This window comes from Toxotes jaculatrix, chromosome 19 (assembly GCF_017976425.1).
Source record: "Toxotes jaculatrix isolate fToxJac2 chromosome 19, fToxJac2.pri, whole genome shotgun sequence".
Lineage (NCBI taxonomy): Eukaryota > Metazoa > Chordata > Actinopteri > Toxotidae > Toxotes > Toxotes jaculatrix.
In genome coordinates this window covers 12,731,174-12,748,831 of record NC_054412.1, presented here as the reverse complement: position 1 = coordinate 12,748,831, position 17,658 = coordinate 12,731,174, and the positions used below count along the sequence as shown (strand labels likewise).

At 40.5% G+C, this 17,658-nt stretch overlaps 1 protein-coding gene across 2 annotated transcripts in view; it reads left to right on the top strand.

The window, feature by feature from the left end:
- Positions 1–14,305: 14,305 nt before the first annotated feature.
- The window catches only part of nkain2 (sodium/potassium transporting ATPase interacting 2), a 70,839-nt gene continuing 67,486 nt past the window's right edge, over positions 14,306–17,658 (top strand). For both annotated transcript variants that reach the window (XM_041064564.1, XM_041064565.1), the window contains exon 1: positions 14,306–14,359. In XM_041064564.1, the coding sequence (XP_040920498.1) occupies positions 14,306–14,359 (54 nt within the window). The remainder of the gene's footprint in view (positions 14,360–17,658) is intronic.

Sequence of the window (17,658 nt, the reverse complement as noted above, 5' to 3'; positions counted from 1 at the left end):
TTGGAAATTACATTATTATTATTATTAAATTATTGGCTCTAATGTTCATTCTGTCTTAGCCAAGCTGCTGGTCACATGTCTTCATCTCAGCCACCTAATCAATGTTTACTCTTGGCTTGGTTTGGAATTTAGTCCAGATTTTTAGTTATTTATCTGTCATATCATTTATTTTTTGTCAGATAGCTGCTATGCACACACAAGTGTGCACACCCGTGAGAGATGCTCTGATGAAACCAACCATCCAAAGTAAATCTGATGAAACTAACAGCAATCAACAAGAACAACGTTTGTGTCTGCTCTACAGTCCTCTGTGTTAGTGTGTGTGTGTGTGTGTCTGTGTCTGTCTGTGTGTGTGGTGGTTTTTTGTTGGTTTGACAGAGAGATACATTGATACAGCCTGAATAATTCTTCCTTCCATCTGTAACTCAAGATATTGAAGAGATAAAACACAGAGACATCCTGGTAGCTGTGAGAGTTTGGAAGATTTTATCAGCCTTTTCTTCTGTGCATCACACACATCACAGTTCAGTTGAAGGATATTTTTGGCACTTTGAAATTCTCAGGGATGACGCCGGAAGAACTTCACAGGTTCCCGGGGTCTGGCTGAGGTTCAGAACCGCAGACAGCGACAGAGGCATCAGGTCCTGCTTGTGCCAGTTCAGCACCTGGGATAGCGAGCGAGGACAGACTCACACCTGTGGCTGCTGGGAGACACAGCTGGAGCTGATCACGACCAAGGAGCCATTTCAGCATCACCAGAGGTGAACTGTCACACGTCCAGCACCACTTCACTTGTCACATAGACTCAAACCTCTAAAGCTCTGCATACTGTGAATGCAGGATTCTAAGTTCATGCCTTTTGTGCCTTTTAAGCTTGAAGAATTTCTGACAGTGACAGATCTTTTGTTGGTTGTAAGTTAGAGACTCAATTTTAAAAATACTTTTACGTGTCTACAAATCGCCTACAAGGCCAAGACCGAATTATGTTTCTGGCATGTTTTTGTTTGTTTACATAAGAACTGACCCTCAAAAACTTTAATTTCTTCTGACTTGAGCCTGCTGCCTCTTCAGGGTCAACACAAAACACAACACAGAGAAGCTGTAGCATTTATGCTGCACATTATTTGGAACAACCCCTCTAGTGAGCTCATGCACTGCCCGACTGCGACCATGTTTTAATCTAAATCCTGCTGGCTATAACTGAACTTTTGTCTCTGATTTGGGTTTTGCCATTTTGTTTTTACCTCACATTAATATTTTAATTGTGAGACTTTTTTTTGTCTTATCTTGTCTTATTTTCCATCTGCAATTTTCAATAATTTATCAACTTCCCTAACCTGTCCACCCTGTCCTGAAATCTTCCAACTGAAGAAATAAATAGCCGAATAGCTGAACACTGTAGTCTTCAGTAAATGTTGCAACGTGTGGTTCAGTGATGTGGTTTTTCATAGTTTTTGGACAACGATGGGGCAACGTGGCACAGAGGAATAAGATGTATACAAAGTCGATGCTGGTTAGTTGAATCAAATTGCTGGTGGTTTTGGTCTTTCCATGGAATTTACTGGGATTAATAGAAATCCAGCACATCGCCAGCCTTATCCTTTAATCATTCATTAGGAACTGATTAAAAGTAAACTTTCATCCCAGGGATATTTCTCAAACAAGATTACATATTTATCAACTATTTAGAATTTATTATTTATGCAGCTTTCTTGATATTTCTCCAATCTAGGACTTGAGGAACATTTCACACAAATGCCTTTTTCATGATAAACAGTTTTGACATGTCTTGTTTTCTCTTTCAGTGTTTGTTCTCTGTCTCTTTGTAGTCGTTTGACCAACTTTCCAACAACAGAAAAAAGCAGCCCTGATGGGTCCCCTGACCTCTTCAGGCCCCTGGCACTGTGCCCTGTCAGCCTGTTCAGTAATTCCCTGACTGCACTTGAATGACGTTTGTCTGACACATCGTTTTTGTTGTACCTGTTAGCATAGAAGAGATTACACATGTATCATTCTTATTGGTTTGTGTAATAAGTTTGTGAGACCTCCATGTAGACAATGAAGTGTCTCTTACAGTGATGAGATCTATACTTGTCTTCACTTGCCTAATTATGACACATTACAGAGTATGCTACAGAAGACTACAAATTCCTCATTTGTGTGTGACTTTAACTTATTTTGGCTCCACAGGCTGGCTCATGCACTGTGTGTTCTGTTAGTAATGCTGCCACAGGGCTACAGCTACCTGTTTTTGACTCGCAGACAGCTGCAGGCCTTTAACCAGCGGAGGACAGTGAGGACACAGAGTCTGTGATTAAAACAGAAGTGAAGAACACAATAGTCACATATCAACCATACATCTCTGTCTCTCCAAAACACTCTGCTTCTCCATTACTGTCTGACTTCACCTTCCCACACACTTTGTCTTTTCTTCTGAGTCGCTCTCCTTTCTCTTCTTCCTCCTCCTTCCGTCCACACTTCTCTCTGCTTCTCTAACTTTATGTCCTCCTTTCACCCTCACCTCTTGGTGCTCTCTCTCTTCCTCTGTCTTTCCCTTAGTCACTTTTTCTGTGCTGCTTTTCTTCCTTTTATCCAGCCTGTTCCATTTGCACATTTCCCCTTGCCTCGCCTGTGCCCCTGAACTTTCTTCCTTCCCTTCCATCTTTGTTTCTCTTTTCACCTCCTACACTTACCTCACTCTTTCTCTCACCATCTTTGTTTCTCTCCTTCCCCAAACACACACACACAAACACACACACACACATTCAACTCTACTTATTAAATTAGCAATAATGTCACCATGCTCCCTCCCAGGAGGCCAGTGTTATTGACTTCATTATGCAAATGTAAACCAGCCCAAAGCTATACTACTGATGGGATAAGACATACACACACACACACACGCTGTTTGTAGGCCGAGCATGCTGGCCAGGAAAAATTTCTTGCTGTTTCAGATAATTATGTCAACCAGTGGAGTTGATGTGTATATTAGCATGAAATCTGCTAAATCCAGTGGGCCTGGGGCTTATTATATCTGTCTTGGAGTGACACTGTGTTGGTATAGAGTGGAATAGAATAGAAAATAAATTCCCACAATGCAAAAATTGTTTCTGAACTTATCATATTTTTAACTGGTCTGACTCCTTCAGATGGAAAATTGTTGTCGACATGACCTGTAATTGTTTGGTTGGTGGTTCGATATCTGCCTTCTCTTGTCCAAATGTCAACGTGTCCTTGACCAAGATGCTGATCTCCAGCATGCTCCTGATGCTGTATGTGTACATGGAGAGAAAACAAACTAGTCACTTTGAACAAAAAAAACATTTGCCAAATGAATGTGATGGTTATAAAACTTGTTTAATTTCATTCCATGCCAAATTATTATTATCATTATTATTATTATTATTACCAGATCTTAAAGGCTTTTTACAAATATATCTGACAGTAAAGAATGTGTTGAGTCAGGAATGCTTTCAAAGATTTCACTACACACATTGTGTAAATTCTGCTCAACCAAATCTAAAAAAAAAAAAAAGTCTATTTTACATTTGTGTTTGCTCTTCACTATGTTGTCCATGCATGACCATGCATCTTTAAAAACATATTTGGCTGTGAACAGCTCTTCAGTGGAAACAGACTGATGGAAAAGCAGGCCAGGTGGATGCACCCAACAAGCACCTGAATAGCCTGTAAGCTTCTGGAGTAATTTTGGCTTTGTCGCTCGGCCAAGAAGTGAGAGGCCTCTCATCTTAACTCTGATCTGCCGGGCATGCAGTTCTTTCCATCATACTGGCACGCGCTGGTCACAGTTGCCAAACCACGCTGGGTCTTGATACGAGTTCACAGACATGGAAACATATTGGAGAGTATACAATAAACACACATGCACGCATATGCGCGCACACACTGTCAAACACAGTATTGGCAGAGGCAGACCAGACAGATGGAAAGACAGCAGAGAGCAGGGAGGAAGTGGAAATTAAAGTCGCAGTGTCATGAAGAACAAGTAGAGATCAGGGACTAATATTACATATACTGACTGAATGAATATTAGTTACCATTTTAACAACATAATGTCATTTTGGCGTATTTCTCATGTTGGTCAGTGCACCATTTTGGCCCAGACTGATATTTCTCAACAATTACTACATGGATTGGCACAATATATTGTTCAGACTTTGTATGGTTTCCAGATGATGAAGCCTAATGACTTTGGTGATATCCTGACTTTTCATCTAGCGCCACCAGCAACTCAAAGTCTTCCCTATCCAGTGAGATATCTCTACATCTTCTTGATGGACCAGTATAAAATTGCTTGCTTTATTCTTCCCTTCAAAAAGCAAGTTTTCAGGCTGACTGGGTAAACAGATAGGGTGTCATATGTAACAAGCTAATTGACATGCACTCTGCCTTTTAGGAAAACTTAAAGTAGGATGAAAGTATGAGGGAAAAGACATTATTAGAAAACATAATGTTTTCTTTCACCTTTCCATTTATCATGTGTTAATAATTACCTTGAAATATATAAATTTACAATTGAATACATTTGAATAATAGTGAATGTCATGACAGTCTGACATGACACTCACCTCTAATAAGTAATGTTTGCTTTGGCTTTTGGCTAGCTTTGGCTATCTTACTTTAACTTTGCATGTTAGAATGCTCACATTAGCATTTAGCTAAAAACACTGCTGTGCCTGAGTGCAGTCTCACAGAGCTGCTCGGGAGACAACAAAGTACTTTTCGGAGACAAGAAATTAAAAAATAGGTCACAATAGGCCAAAACTGATAAAGTGACAGTTACATTAAAAGGAGAGCTGAATAAAAACAGAGCCAAGAGACAAAACCGCTACAGGAGAACGAAGTAAAGCATGTGATTTAACAACTGTTTCAAGAACCAATTTACTGACTGCTGCCTGAAAGGACGATGAACCAGTCTGACAGTCCAATACCTTTCAGTCTCGGTTCTGCCAGGCGAAGCTTTTAGCTAGACAGGCACACACCTTTATTTACCTATTCTATTTACAGATGCTCTTTCAGTCCATCTGCAACGACAGAGACAAAAAAGGTAAACACAGAGCTGAAAATTTTAACCAGTTTGTCCACACCTGAGAGTTCACTTTCCATGTCAGCGTTTAAAGTTTAAGGTACATCAGGTGTTTTCCTCTTAGTTATGTTTACATCTGTGCCAGTAAGTTGCATTTGACTCTGAAAACAGGCTGAGAGCAGACAAAGTCTTTTCAAATGGTGATTTAGTTTTGAAAGAGATTATGAAGTGACCATTTATTGACTGACTGTGTTAGAGACTGAAAACTAAACTAACTGAATCACTCCATCTGCCGCTCTGACTGACTTATTCAGTGCAGCAAATGATATAAAAACAACTATTAAACACAGTTATTCAGGGAGACAATGTTTTAGCTTCAGACTGTCTGGTCAAAAAGGCATTAGAAATGAGGAGCTGTGCACCAGACACCTCATGCATTTTTAACCAATCAATATCCTCTTTTCTACATCTCTTTCTCTCCCTCTATCTATCTCTCCATTTGTCTCTGTCCATTTCTTTCTTTCTCTCTACTGTTGTGTTCTATGTACTGTAATTGTTTTCTTTTTTCCCACTCTGTTGCCTTTTCTCCTTGAATGGCTGCAAAGTTTATTAATTTGTCTCGTCTCTCTCATCTCACTGATGTCTGATCTATCAGTCCACTGTCTTCCTCACCTCAGTCTGTTGTCCTGTCTCTGCTCTCTTTCTCTTGCTCATTGTTTTTTTTTCTTTGTGCTCTCTTTCATCATGTCATTAAAGACTAGGGTTGTAAATGCCCTTCCCCATTTGACTAACTTTGGAAATTATCTGTCCCGGTTTACTTTGTCTTAATTAGAATAAGTACACGGTCTCTCTGAACACAGATTCCAGACTGGGTGCAAAGACACGCAGGCATTCAGAGGCTCACTTAGCTACCCCATTAATTTCATTATTATAAAAATATTAAAGCTTCGGTCCAACAAAGTAAAACAATCCATGCAGATAGTTTAGGCTTCATTGGTCAATTTTTGCTGCCGCTACAAAACACAGGCAAATATTCTTCTTATTATTAGTATTAAAATGCAAGACAGGCTTTAATACTAAATAAGAAGCAGAGTTTGATAGTAAGAAGAGTCTAAATGTGCCCAAAATGTGATCTAACATGAGATGGATTGACGGAGACATTTTTTTCTCCTATTTTTCCTATCCTATAATCCTATTTTTTATCCTATTGACACTAATATCAATACAAAAACAGTTACTGCTATTGATTTTAACATGTTGTGACCACAAGAAGTGAGTGGATTTTTTCTGTAAGTTGGACAAATGTACCCTTAAAAAACATTCACACCTTTTTTTTTTAACGATGTACAAACATTGTACTGCAGCACTCATTTGTAATTGCAAGCATAAACACTAATGAGTGCACATGTGAGGTAGCTCAAAAGCATACATCCTCATAAGGCTGGAACACACCAACATTTTCAGCCAGCCTACAAAGGACAAACTTATTTTCTCAGAGGGGAAACTCCTAAAAGGTGAAATCATTTAGCACAAAGCAACGTCCATCTGGGGATAATTTAGTGGTTGCTATGCATTTACAAGAAAAAGTTTTTGTCTAACAAAAAAAAAAAAAGAAAAGCAGAAAGCATGTTGGGGTGTTTGCAGAGGCATTTCTGCTTCAATTCAAAGTGGATATATAGTCTGTAACAAATGTGGATGTGAGAAGGAAAGCCGTCCTTGAGAACATTTTCTGTTATTACAGAAAAAAATGCAGAAACTGCAGATTTAAATGAATAGAAATTGACCTAGGGCTGGATTCTGTGATAGGACTTAAAGCTTGTTGTGATTTACATTATACATTTAGACTCTTTGCTTTTGATAAAAATGACAAATGCATTGAACTGTATTGAGCTCTCATGAGCTACTGCTGCAATATCCAGCTCTAATAGCACTTACAATTCTGCCTCAAGGCACACACACACACGACTGAATACATGAACTCACATGAGCACGCACGCGCACGCACACACACACACACACACACACACACACACACACACACACACACACACACACACACACACTTGGCTCTTAAGAGGGTAAAATGTTTCTTCAGACAAGGAGCACAAATAAAACTGAATTAGCTAGTGATTCATGGCATAAATGTCTACATCTACACAACAGAGGAAAAACACACAGTGATGCTGCCTTTGTTTTTGCCTGGTAACATGTAGGAGCATTTCACACACCTGTGGTTTGTTTGTTTTTTCTTTTTTTTTTGTGTACTTGCTAAGGACGCACATTTGTGTTTTGTAAAAAGATTAAAACAGATTTCTTAAGGAGACTTGCATTGGAGTTTAGTGGGGTCAGTTGTGTCTTGTCTGCTGTTGAGTTTCCATGTCCTTGTACAAAGTGAACTGAATAAAATGTTGAGGTGTTACATTGTGTAAATGGACAGAATTTCATTCGCTTCTCATTTTGCAAAGTCAAAGCAAAAATAAATAAATAACTGCTTTGATTGCTGGAAAGAAAGAGGACTTTTCATCTCTTAGTCTACAAGCAAAATTAGTGAGAATAGAAAGTAGTCAGAAGCACACTTTCTACTGTACTACAAAAAGCATCTGAAGTACCAGTGAAGGGATGGGTGTATTTGTTCAGCTGTTGAGTTCAAATAGGTCTTTCCTCCTTTAATTACAACTATAGTGTGAAATTGTGCTTGACATGTAGAGTGACTTCTTGAGGTTATCATATATTCTGATGGGGAGCATGATGAAGTACAAGGTGCATGCTGCTGTCAATGCCAATGACTCTGTCAGGAAGAAGACTGTGATGCTGAAAACTGAGTGTCTTTATGAACCACCTTGGAGGTGCTGAGCCAGCAGCTAAAAGCTGCTCTCTTGCTGCACAAGCACATCAAGAGATTAGGAGATATTTGCCAAGATGTTTCTCAGTTTCGACCTTATCCTCTCTGCAGGCACCACTTCCACTTTAATCAAAACTCAGTTTAATAACAAAGCAAAATGTGTTACATGAGTCTTTATACAGTATTCATGTTTACTCTCTGTACACAACAGCAGAACAATGAACTGGCCACAATTTAAGATTATTATTTGTAGCACACATTGAATACTTACCTGTCTCTTCCTCTAATGTGGATTCATGTTGTCAGACCTGTCCACACTGTTGACGTCAGTCTGCAGAAATGTGTGAATTTGTGCCATGTCTGTATCTGCCTGCTCTGTCTGAAATCTCTTTCTTCATCTTGCTGACATGGAGCTGCAAATGGTTCCGCTTTTACCAGACAATGAGGCTCTCCAGCTGACTTCTTATCTGTGCTTTCTTGCCCTCACAATACCCCCTACACTTAAAAAAAATGTTCACTGAGAGTTCAAATATTTTGAAAATGTGGGAGCTGCTGCAAGAGGTGACTTCACGCACACAATGAACTTATTATATCTGTTAAATAATGATTTATCTGGTATCTATTATATCTACCATCAACTGTGCCAGCACCACTTTATCAGGTCAAACAACCACTGCAGTTGAAGGAATAGTTTGACATTTGTCATTTTACAATGTTTTTTCTTTCTCTGTTTACCACGGTTGTGAGAACACAACTTTAACATAACTCCATCTCTATTTTCATTTCTCTATTATTATCTGTGTTAAAAATACAGATTTTTCATGATCTGTATTTTTCTTCTTCAACTTTTTTTCAACGAAACGCCAAATAGATCCCCTTGTGTTTCACTTTCCCTCCTTCTTCTTCTTTTTCTCTCTCTGTCATTTTTCTTCTCTTTCCATCTCTTTCTTTCTCTCTGTCCATACCAACCTGTATCTACATTCTGTCCATCCTTGGTTTTATACGGGGTAAACAGTACATATGAGTCCACAGTGGTTCACTCACTGTAACTGATATTCTGCATTCATATAGGCTATTTTCAACTACCTGGCCGCACAGTTAGATTGTTTTCAGATAGGACAAGGTGTGGGAGGTATAGCATGTCAGAGTGGCAGAAGGTCTGTGTGTGTGTTTGTGTGTGTGTGTGTGTGTGTGTGTGTGTGTGTGTGTGTGTGTGTGTGTGTGTGTGTGTGTGTGTGTGTGTGTGTGTGTGTGTGTGTGTGTGTGTGTGTGTGTGTGGCTGAGATAGCCTGGCAGCAGCCGGCATCTGGTGACATCTGGTCCAGACAGATAAAGTAATAAACACGTACCCGCTATCTGGAAGGAGGTGTAGCCTATTGCTCTCTCTCTCTTTTTCTCTCTCTCTCTATCTATCTGTCAGTCACTCCCTCGCTCTCTTGGTCACTTTTTTTCTGTCAAAATCAAATCCACATGTGCTTCAGTGACATGACAGGAAGGCAGTATGTGTTGGCAAAGCAGCACAGTGTTTCAAATGACGTAAGTAAGTGCAACAACAACTGATAACAATGAATAAACAGTAACCTGACATTGTATTTACGACGGTACAACGTGGCGTCTTGTGTTTCTGCCTTTGTCCTCACTTTTTTCAAATGTGTATTGTTTCCCTTCTTTTCCTCCTTTCTTTCTTATGGGCTTTCTCGTTTGCTTTTCTTTCTTTTTCACAGTCCAGTGAAATCTGTAGTTTCAACTGAATTTAAAATCACTGCTTTACTAAATGGAAATTTGAACTTTTTCAAAGACAGCTGAACAACTCCATCTGTCCACAAAGATCACATCGTACAGTTGAAAGCTCCAACACGTCTACTGAGTGGAACTTGTGGTGAGATGTTTTTTTTTTTTTTTGTCAAATGCTGTTTCTGAGGCTGAGACTGAGCTTTTTAAATTTAAGTGCTTCTCTTGATTCTTCTTCATTTGGTTGGGTTTGTGAAGGTTCATTTGTCAGATACCAAATTGTGTGCAGTGATAAGAAATGTGACATGCTGCAAATGTCATGCTACAAGACCTGTGGGAAAATAAATATTTGAAAAAGAGGATATGAACATAAAATAAAAATAATTTTAAAAAATTAAAAATGCCCTACTCCATTTCACGTGGAGCAGGACAAAGGATTCACCAAACTGACAGACAAGCTCTTCATAACAGCCAGTCCTTGCTTGCCAATTTTAGAGCACAGCCATCTCTTTTGATGGCTCTGTATTCGGGATTCATCAGTCATGCTTTTAAACAGTTGACACACTGTGTAGTTAAACTTTGATATTTTTTAAATTACTTGTTAAGGCAGCAGCTAACAGTTTTCATTAACACCAAATTGTCTGATTATTTCCTTGATTAAACAAATGTCAGAAAATAGTGAAAATGCTTATCACAAGTTTTCAGGGCCCCAAGGTGACAACATGAACTGTTTGGTTTTGTCCAGCCTTAAAATCCAAATATGTTTAGTTTACTAACAGAGAACAGAAAAAAGAAGTAATGGATTTTTGCTTTAAAACCACCTTGATGTTTAATCAAGTTGTAAAATTGCGGATTAATTTTTGTGATTCACCTTCAGATTAATTAACGAATCATTTTTAACCTTTCTCATATTGTGCCATTAGCTTTTATGTTCAGCTGAAATTTGTGATATTCACCTGTGAGCCAACAAGGCTTCACCCTTAGGTGAACCAAGGGCAAGGTCTAACTGGTCAAAGGCCACAGGAGCTCAGGCCCAAATGACCAGGTCTGTAACCTCTGTGAAAGTCCAGATGATGTGTGACAAAGGGGAAATTAGAGAGAGGCTGAATTTTTGAGCACATAAAAAAGGCAAAGGGCACATAAATGATAAAGGGAACTCAACGGAAGGAGAGAAGCAGGGAATGACATAAAAAGAAAGGTGGAGGATATTAAAGATAAAAAAAGGAAGAAGTTCAGTGGAAATATGGGCGGATGGGGCAATGGATGGATGACTAAGTAGGTAAGATGATAAATAGAAGAAGGGATGGATGGATGAATGGGTGGGTGCTTTGACACATGGCCCCGGGGGAATCAACCATTATACATGCCACTGTCACTCAAGATTAGCGGCATAATTAAACTCCTGTCGCACTGCGTTTTGTTTCGAATGTGTGTGTGTACGTGCATGTGCATTTGTTTGTGCATGCGTGTGTGAATCTGAATGCGTGTGTTGTTTTCCTGGGTGTGTGTGGGAGGGGTAAGCTATGACAGAGATTGATGGTGAGGGGAAAGCAGGCCATTATGTTGTATAGCTAAAGCAGTGATAGCCTCTACACCTCTGTGTCTGTTTAAACTGCTGGCCATTTTATAGGCGTGGCACAAGTGACCCCCACAATGCACACACACATACACACACACACACACAAATTCCCCCACCTTTAATTGGTGGAAAGCTGCTTGTTTTCAGGAGCCTTTTGTGGCTTAATTTGGCTGTAGTCTGCTGTGGTGGTGCCTTCGCTGAACTCCAGCCACTGTGGGAACAACACAAAGCCACTGAGCTAAATTAAGTGTCATTCACAAATGAGGCAATCACCCTCTGAAGTGTCGACCCCAGGCTCTTTCCAATAATTGACAGATAGTTGTGAGCAATTATGCACCCCCCCCCCCCCCCCCGCCCCCCCCCTTTTATTTTATTTTAAAATCCAGCCTTAAAAGCAGGTTAACCAGGAAACCCTTCAGCCTTCAGTTAAGTGAATGAGAAATGAGGATAAAATGATTATCTTGACAACTCAGACAGGACACTCCAATGCAAGACAGAGAGGGGGAGAGAGAGCATAGTCTCATTTATTATGATGCTTGATGGTTGAAGGCCATGTTCTTGAGCAGCTGCACTCCCACCAAAGCTACATCTCCCTCTTGTCTATGTTTGTGTGTTTCAGTGAGTGAAAAGAGCCTCGCCGCTCCCCTGCCGAGCGGAACATCAGCCTCATCAAGTCAGACAGAGCCAGCTGCAACATGGATGGATGTCAGGCCCCTACGCCTTCAAAATAAAAGCACAGAACGTGCCCCTGTCCATCATTCCAAAGAATGAAAAACAATACCTCTATATATATTTATCTTCCCAATGTCTGCTCAAAATGTAACCAAATATGTTTTACAGTCATTTTCTTTTATTTAAATCTTTATAATGCGCATGAATAAAACTTGGCTAGTATGCCTAAGCTATGTTTTCCATTGTATCCCTCTATAAAAACTGAGGGTCTATGATTTCTTGCAAGGTGCATGCACAGACTAGTTCAGACTTGGTGCACAACTGAATGGATAAAAGAAACAACAATGTCTATCATTTTCACATGAGAAATAAAGAGTGGTCTCATATGTGAAAGCCCTGTTTTGTGGATCCCACCATCCGTCCTCAACTTCCCCCTAACTCCTACCCTCCCTTCTTTGCTCTTACAATTACTATGGCTGCTAGAGGTCGCCTAACCTTTGATCCTAATAATCTACTTGCATAAGTTAAATATGGGCTTGATTTTTTTAAAATAATACACTCTTAAAATGTTACAGTATCAGCTACAAAAGTGAGCACTTACATAAGACCCTGTTAAGCTTGCAAGGAGGTGAAATGGGCCACTCTGTCCTAGCTACTCCGCAAAAATGTTTATGTAAATTAAAATGCAAAGTCCAAAAAAGATATTTAAAGTAAACACAATTCTGTGACAAAAACATTCGGTTATTGAATGGTGATTTATTGATTTATTTTTACAATGACACCCTTAGCAGAGACGCTGATGAAATGCATGCCACTACTGCTGTGATTTCACGTTGTCCCCAGGTTAGGAACAGCTAAACTGGGGACTTTTATTTTGGAAATTCCATCCGGAACCGCCATGTTGTTGCCTGGTGTTTGATTTGACAGATGGCAGGCGGGAGACGCTCCTCTCGGCTGTCTCCCTCGGTCCGTTGGTCCATCCCGGTTCCCATTGTCTCTCCTCTCCACTCCTTGAAGACAACCCCAAGACGACAAACTAAAACTTAACCCTCATTTCGCCCATATCGCCTCTTGTGCGTTACGTTGAGAGACTTCCCTCGACCTGAAATTTCACCCTGTCTGTCTCTCCACCCGAAATGTGGGCATGCTTCTCTGTGTTTTTTTTTTTCTTAACATTGTAGAGATTTTCTCGCTGTACCGGAGGAGGAGGCACTGAATGAACCGACCAACGGCTGACGGGGCTGACAAAACGGCGGTTGTGTTGTGGAGCTGATGGGGAGATGAACCGGAGGAGGAGGACTTTACTAGCCAACAGAGACGCCGAAATCAGCTTCTAGTGGCTGTTGACATATCAGAACGTCCTAGCAAAGAAAAAAACTCACCATTTTCTGAGTGGATAAAATTTTAAAAAAGCAACTAAGGCGCTGGATTTCAACCGCAGGTTTGTGGATAAGAACAGAAAAGAAAAAAACCTTGTGCTTGGTTACGGTGTGAATGAACAGTGAAGGATGTTGCCGCTACATGCCCGCGACTTCCCCTGAGAGGAGAGGAGAGGAGCTGGTCTGTGAGAGGAGGCAGGGACCACTTTCACTTGTTTTCTCCACCCTAAAACAAATTAGGCTGTTTCAACCAGCCAAATCCAAGTGGCGCTTAATCGGATTATTAAACAAAAGACTGTCTAATCTGGTGAATATATCCATCTAATCTCACCATCTCTCCCTGCCTTTTTAAAAAATATATATATTTATTTTAATCTTTCAGTAAGTGGCTACTGTACAGGACCGTGCCAAGGATGCTACTTATCGAGGTAATCGTCGACCGGACTTTGTAGTCTAATAGGTGATGACTGGACAAGTGGACCCTTTGTGGACATAACTGAAGAGTCACTGTAACCTTTGTTTAATGCAAGAGTCCCCTCTTAAACCAAGGTAGTCTTTATTTGAGACTCACATTGTCAGAAATCTGACTTAATTCAGTGTTTGTGGCCAGTAAATCAAAATGCACCACACTGCCTGATTTATCCAGCTGCTAAATTGCCCTCAGTTGCAGAGGCTTGGAAAGGGTTTGCCCACACAGCCGAGCTCCGTGGATACATCGAGAATAATTTGTGGACTTGAATCATCCCCAAGGCCCCACCTTCCATCTTTGATCCCTGACCCCTGTGTGTTGGAAATCCAGGGGACCACATTTCAGGCTGTTAACCTGTCAGCAGCTCCTCCATTTGAATGAAGAACTAGTCTTTCATTTCCCTGAGCTCCTGTGAGTACAGGAGCTGTTCTCTTAGGCCGAGCAGCCAGCACCTCTACCTGGGCTGCCAGCCAGCCAGACGGCCCTCCGGGGGCATTTTGGATTTTTGAAGGTCCAGCTGGAGATTTGGGAGTTACCCACGAGTTTCTTCACCACGTGGACCGCAGGAGAGAAAGCGGAGGACGCCATGGGGTGCTGTAGTGGCAGGTGTACCTTGGCCTTCATCTGTGGCATGCAGCTGGTAAGTGTTAAGATTGCTATTGATCCTGTAAGGGGGTGGCTAAAAGGGAGGATCAGTCAGGAGAAAGAAAAGATTTTTTTTTAAAAATCGTGTAAGAGTTCAACAGCAACAACAAAAGAACAAGTTATAGGGAATCAGCAAAAACACACCTTTACCCTGGTGACCAGACACGAAGGAGGGGATGGGTGGATGGAGGGAAAAAAGATGGATGACTGAGAAGTCAGATTTCAGAAGTTAATAGGTGTGTAAAAAGGTCATGATACAAAGTAGGATCTGGGTTGTGGGACAGATTGAGGAATAGGTGGATTGAATGGATGAATGGCTGCTGGTGGGAGCTCTAAGACTGTACTAAGTGTCCTGATGGATAGATGGAGGCAGGGAGTGATAAATTCAGACACTGGAGAAAAAAAGAGGCATGGGTGGATGGCTGGCAGATAGATAGATGTATGGAGCAGGTACAAGTGATTTATGGTTAAAAATATATGGATTAACGGAATAGGAGGAATAGACATGATATAAACACATAGCATCATCATGCTGCCATTCTCTCTCTGTGCCTGTCTCGCTTTGTATCTCTCTTTCTCCCATCACCATCTGTGTCAATGGAAACTGGTGCCAGGCAAGACAACAGGGAGGGAGGAAGGGATGGGTCTGTAGGTGTGTATGTGATGCATGCACGTGAGGATGTGCGAGAAGGGACACAAATTATTTCATTAGTTCAGTCTTGTAAATTCATAAAAATCAAACGAAAAATCCACCCCAAAAGACCAACAATGGAATGAAGCAGCAAATGGCATCTTGGTGGGTCCCTTTTGTCTCCTACAGAAAAATGGCCAAATGTAGATGATCTTCTGTCAGGTCAGTACATTTCAAGGGCAGCTGTAGTACAGTGGGTTTTATTTTCAGGGAACTCTTCATTTGAAATGTTTTTCTACAGTGTTCGTATATCAATCGTATATAAAGAAATGCATCACAGATATATGATGAGAATCTTAAAGCAGCAATAGGAGATGTTTTTGGCTAGGGCTAGTGGAAGAAGCTACAAACATAACATTGACCTAGTATGGCCTTATAAGCCTAATATTTGAACATATGAGCAAACAATTCCCTGTTTACCAAACATATGAATTAATTTAGAATCATGTTCTTGGTCAGTGGACTAGGCTTCTTTTAGCTTTGTTTTGGTCTCCAACAACTCCTGAGATAAAAATATTGCACTCTTCAGCTGCTAAATGCTCCACTGTGTTCACCGGCTAGTTGCTAGCTTTGTCTTTCTGTTGCATGGGGGTGCGCAGGTAACGTACAGCACATTTATTAGAACCTTTTTCGCTGTCAACAGCTGAGTGCAACAGCTGAAAACAAGATGAATATCTGTGGGCTTGTCACTACAAGCATCGTGTTTCACATTGCAGACATTAATTTGACCGATTATTCATGAAAAAAGTTTAATTAGGGCAGCTTTAATAAACCATAATACAAAGGACCCACAAGACATTTTGAGTGAGATGAATGGCTTATACTTTTTCCCAGCAGTAAAATGTTAGTTGCTTGCTGTTACTATTACAATCATTACAAAGCTCTTCATCTTGGCTACATGTAAAACCAAAGGAGCATTTTTACTGTACTGTGTATCAGCAAGTTACTGACAACCAACAGCTACAGTAGAGCGATATATTCAGCCAGGATTCTCTGGAGGCTACCCAGGGAAATGAAGGAAATCACTGCCTTAAGTAGATGCAGAGGAGAGAGGTTTAAGCAAAGTGGTACCACTCATCTGAAACTATATCCTGAATCTCTTTAAACCTCACACACTGATGATATGTAACAGTGTAAGAGGATTTTCGGGTGGAGTTTTCCTGCAAGTCTGTATAGAAACTGAAGGTGTATTGTAGAATGGGACACTGTATATGCATGTGCACAGATGCAATAAACATGAGCAAAAGTGCTTGTGCTGTAGCATTATCAGCTCATGGAGTCATGTACAGTAGGTATGTGCAAACTGAAGACCTGTTGTCATATTGAATAGGCCACTGTGACTGACATAATACCCTGTGTGTGTCAGCATCTAAGTGTGTGTTTGTATTCAGCACAAAAAAATTATATGAAAATCACCTAATTTACCGTAGGATATTAATGTGAATGACCCTTTTTGTGTGAGTGTGTGGTTGTAGAGGGCCCATTGTGCTGTGAAATGGGACATCGCTGTGCACGTTTTCATTCAAAAACAGCAAGAACAACAGCTGCTTAAGTCGACATGTCTACTGTAGGATGCCAATGAGATTGCCACATGTGCTGTACATGCGTGAAACACACCATTGTGCTGTAAATGGGGATGCTGTGTATTTCCGTAGGTAAGATAGAGGGAGCGTTTGTGTGTGTGTGTGTGTGCTTGTGTGCTTGTGAATGAGATGCTGTCACAGTGATAGTCATTGTGTCTAATGCGGTGGAACTAATGCTATGCCATAGTCAACAACATGTCTTGCTCTGCTAACTGTTGTAATAGCTAAGCCAGCTGATACCACTACTAGCCGAGCTGGAGGTCTGGCACTACTGTATGTTACAGTTTGGCCATGCACAGTTAGCTGTGCTGTAGTTGAAACCATTTAGACACTAGGGTCCTGATGGTGAAATCCTTGTCTTTGCAAAAAGCACAGATCCTCCACATTGCAAGAATGCAATGATACAGATATTAAGATATTTTTTTATGCGCGTTCTAGTTCTGTCATTTCCATAGTTACTCACAGGAAACCACACTGCCCACAGTCCTCATTAAAAGCAACCTATTTTACCACAAATTAAAAGATAGCCTTTTGCTCTGCTACTGACCTCCCATTGGACGTAACTGTTTTTACTGTGTGAGCTTCTACCTCATAGTTGACCTCGCAAAGTAGAAAACTGGCCAGTGTGAGGAACTGATATCTCTAACTATAACTTTTAACAGCTGTTTTTCTCTTGCTTCATTAGCTAGGTTAATTGCTGAGATAGCTGATGTCACTATAGCTGAGCAGAGATCAATGATCCAAGTTGGGGATATGTCTACTTCACAGCTGACGTCACCATGTGCCAAGTACAATTAGTCTCGCCAGGTGAAATTATGCCATCTTGTAATCCTAATTAGAGTAAATGTAGTGTATTCCTGTGTACAAGGTTTTTTTTTTTTAAAGTTTCCTTAAAGGTCACCAGTCAATTAAAAAGAATTGTTTTCTGCTTTCCTGCAATAGCTGTTGGTGTTGGTTAATTTCAGTGTGACAAATCTGCAGAGACTTGGACAATCTTTTTTTTTATTTTTTTGTCCCATG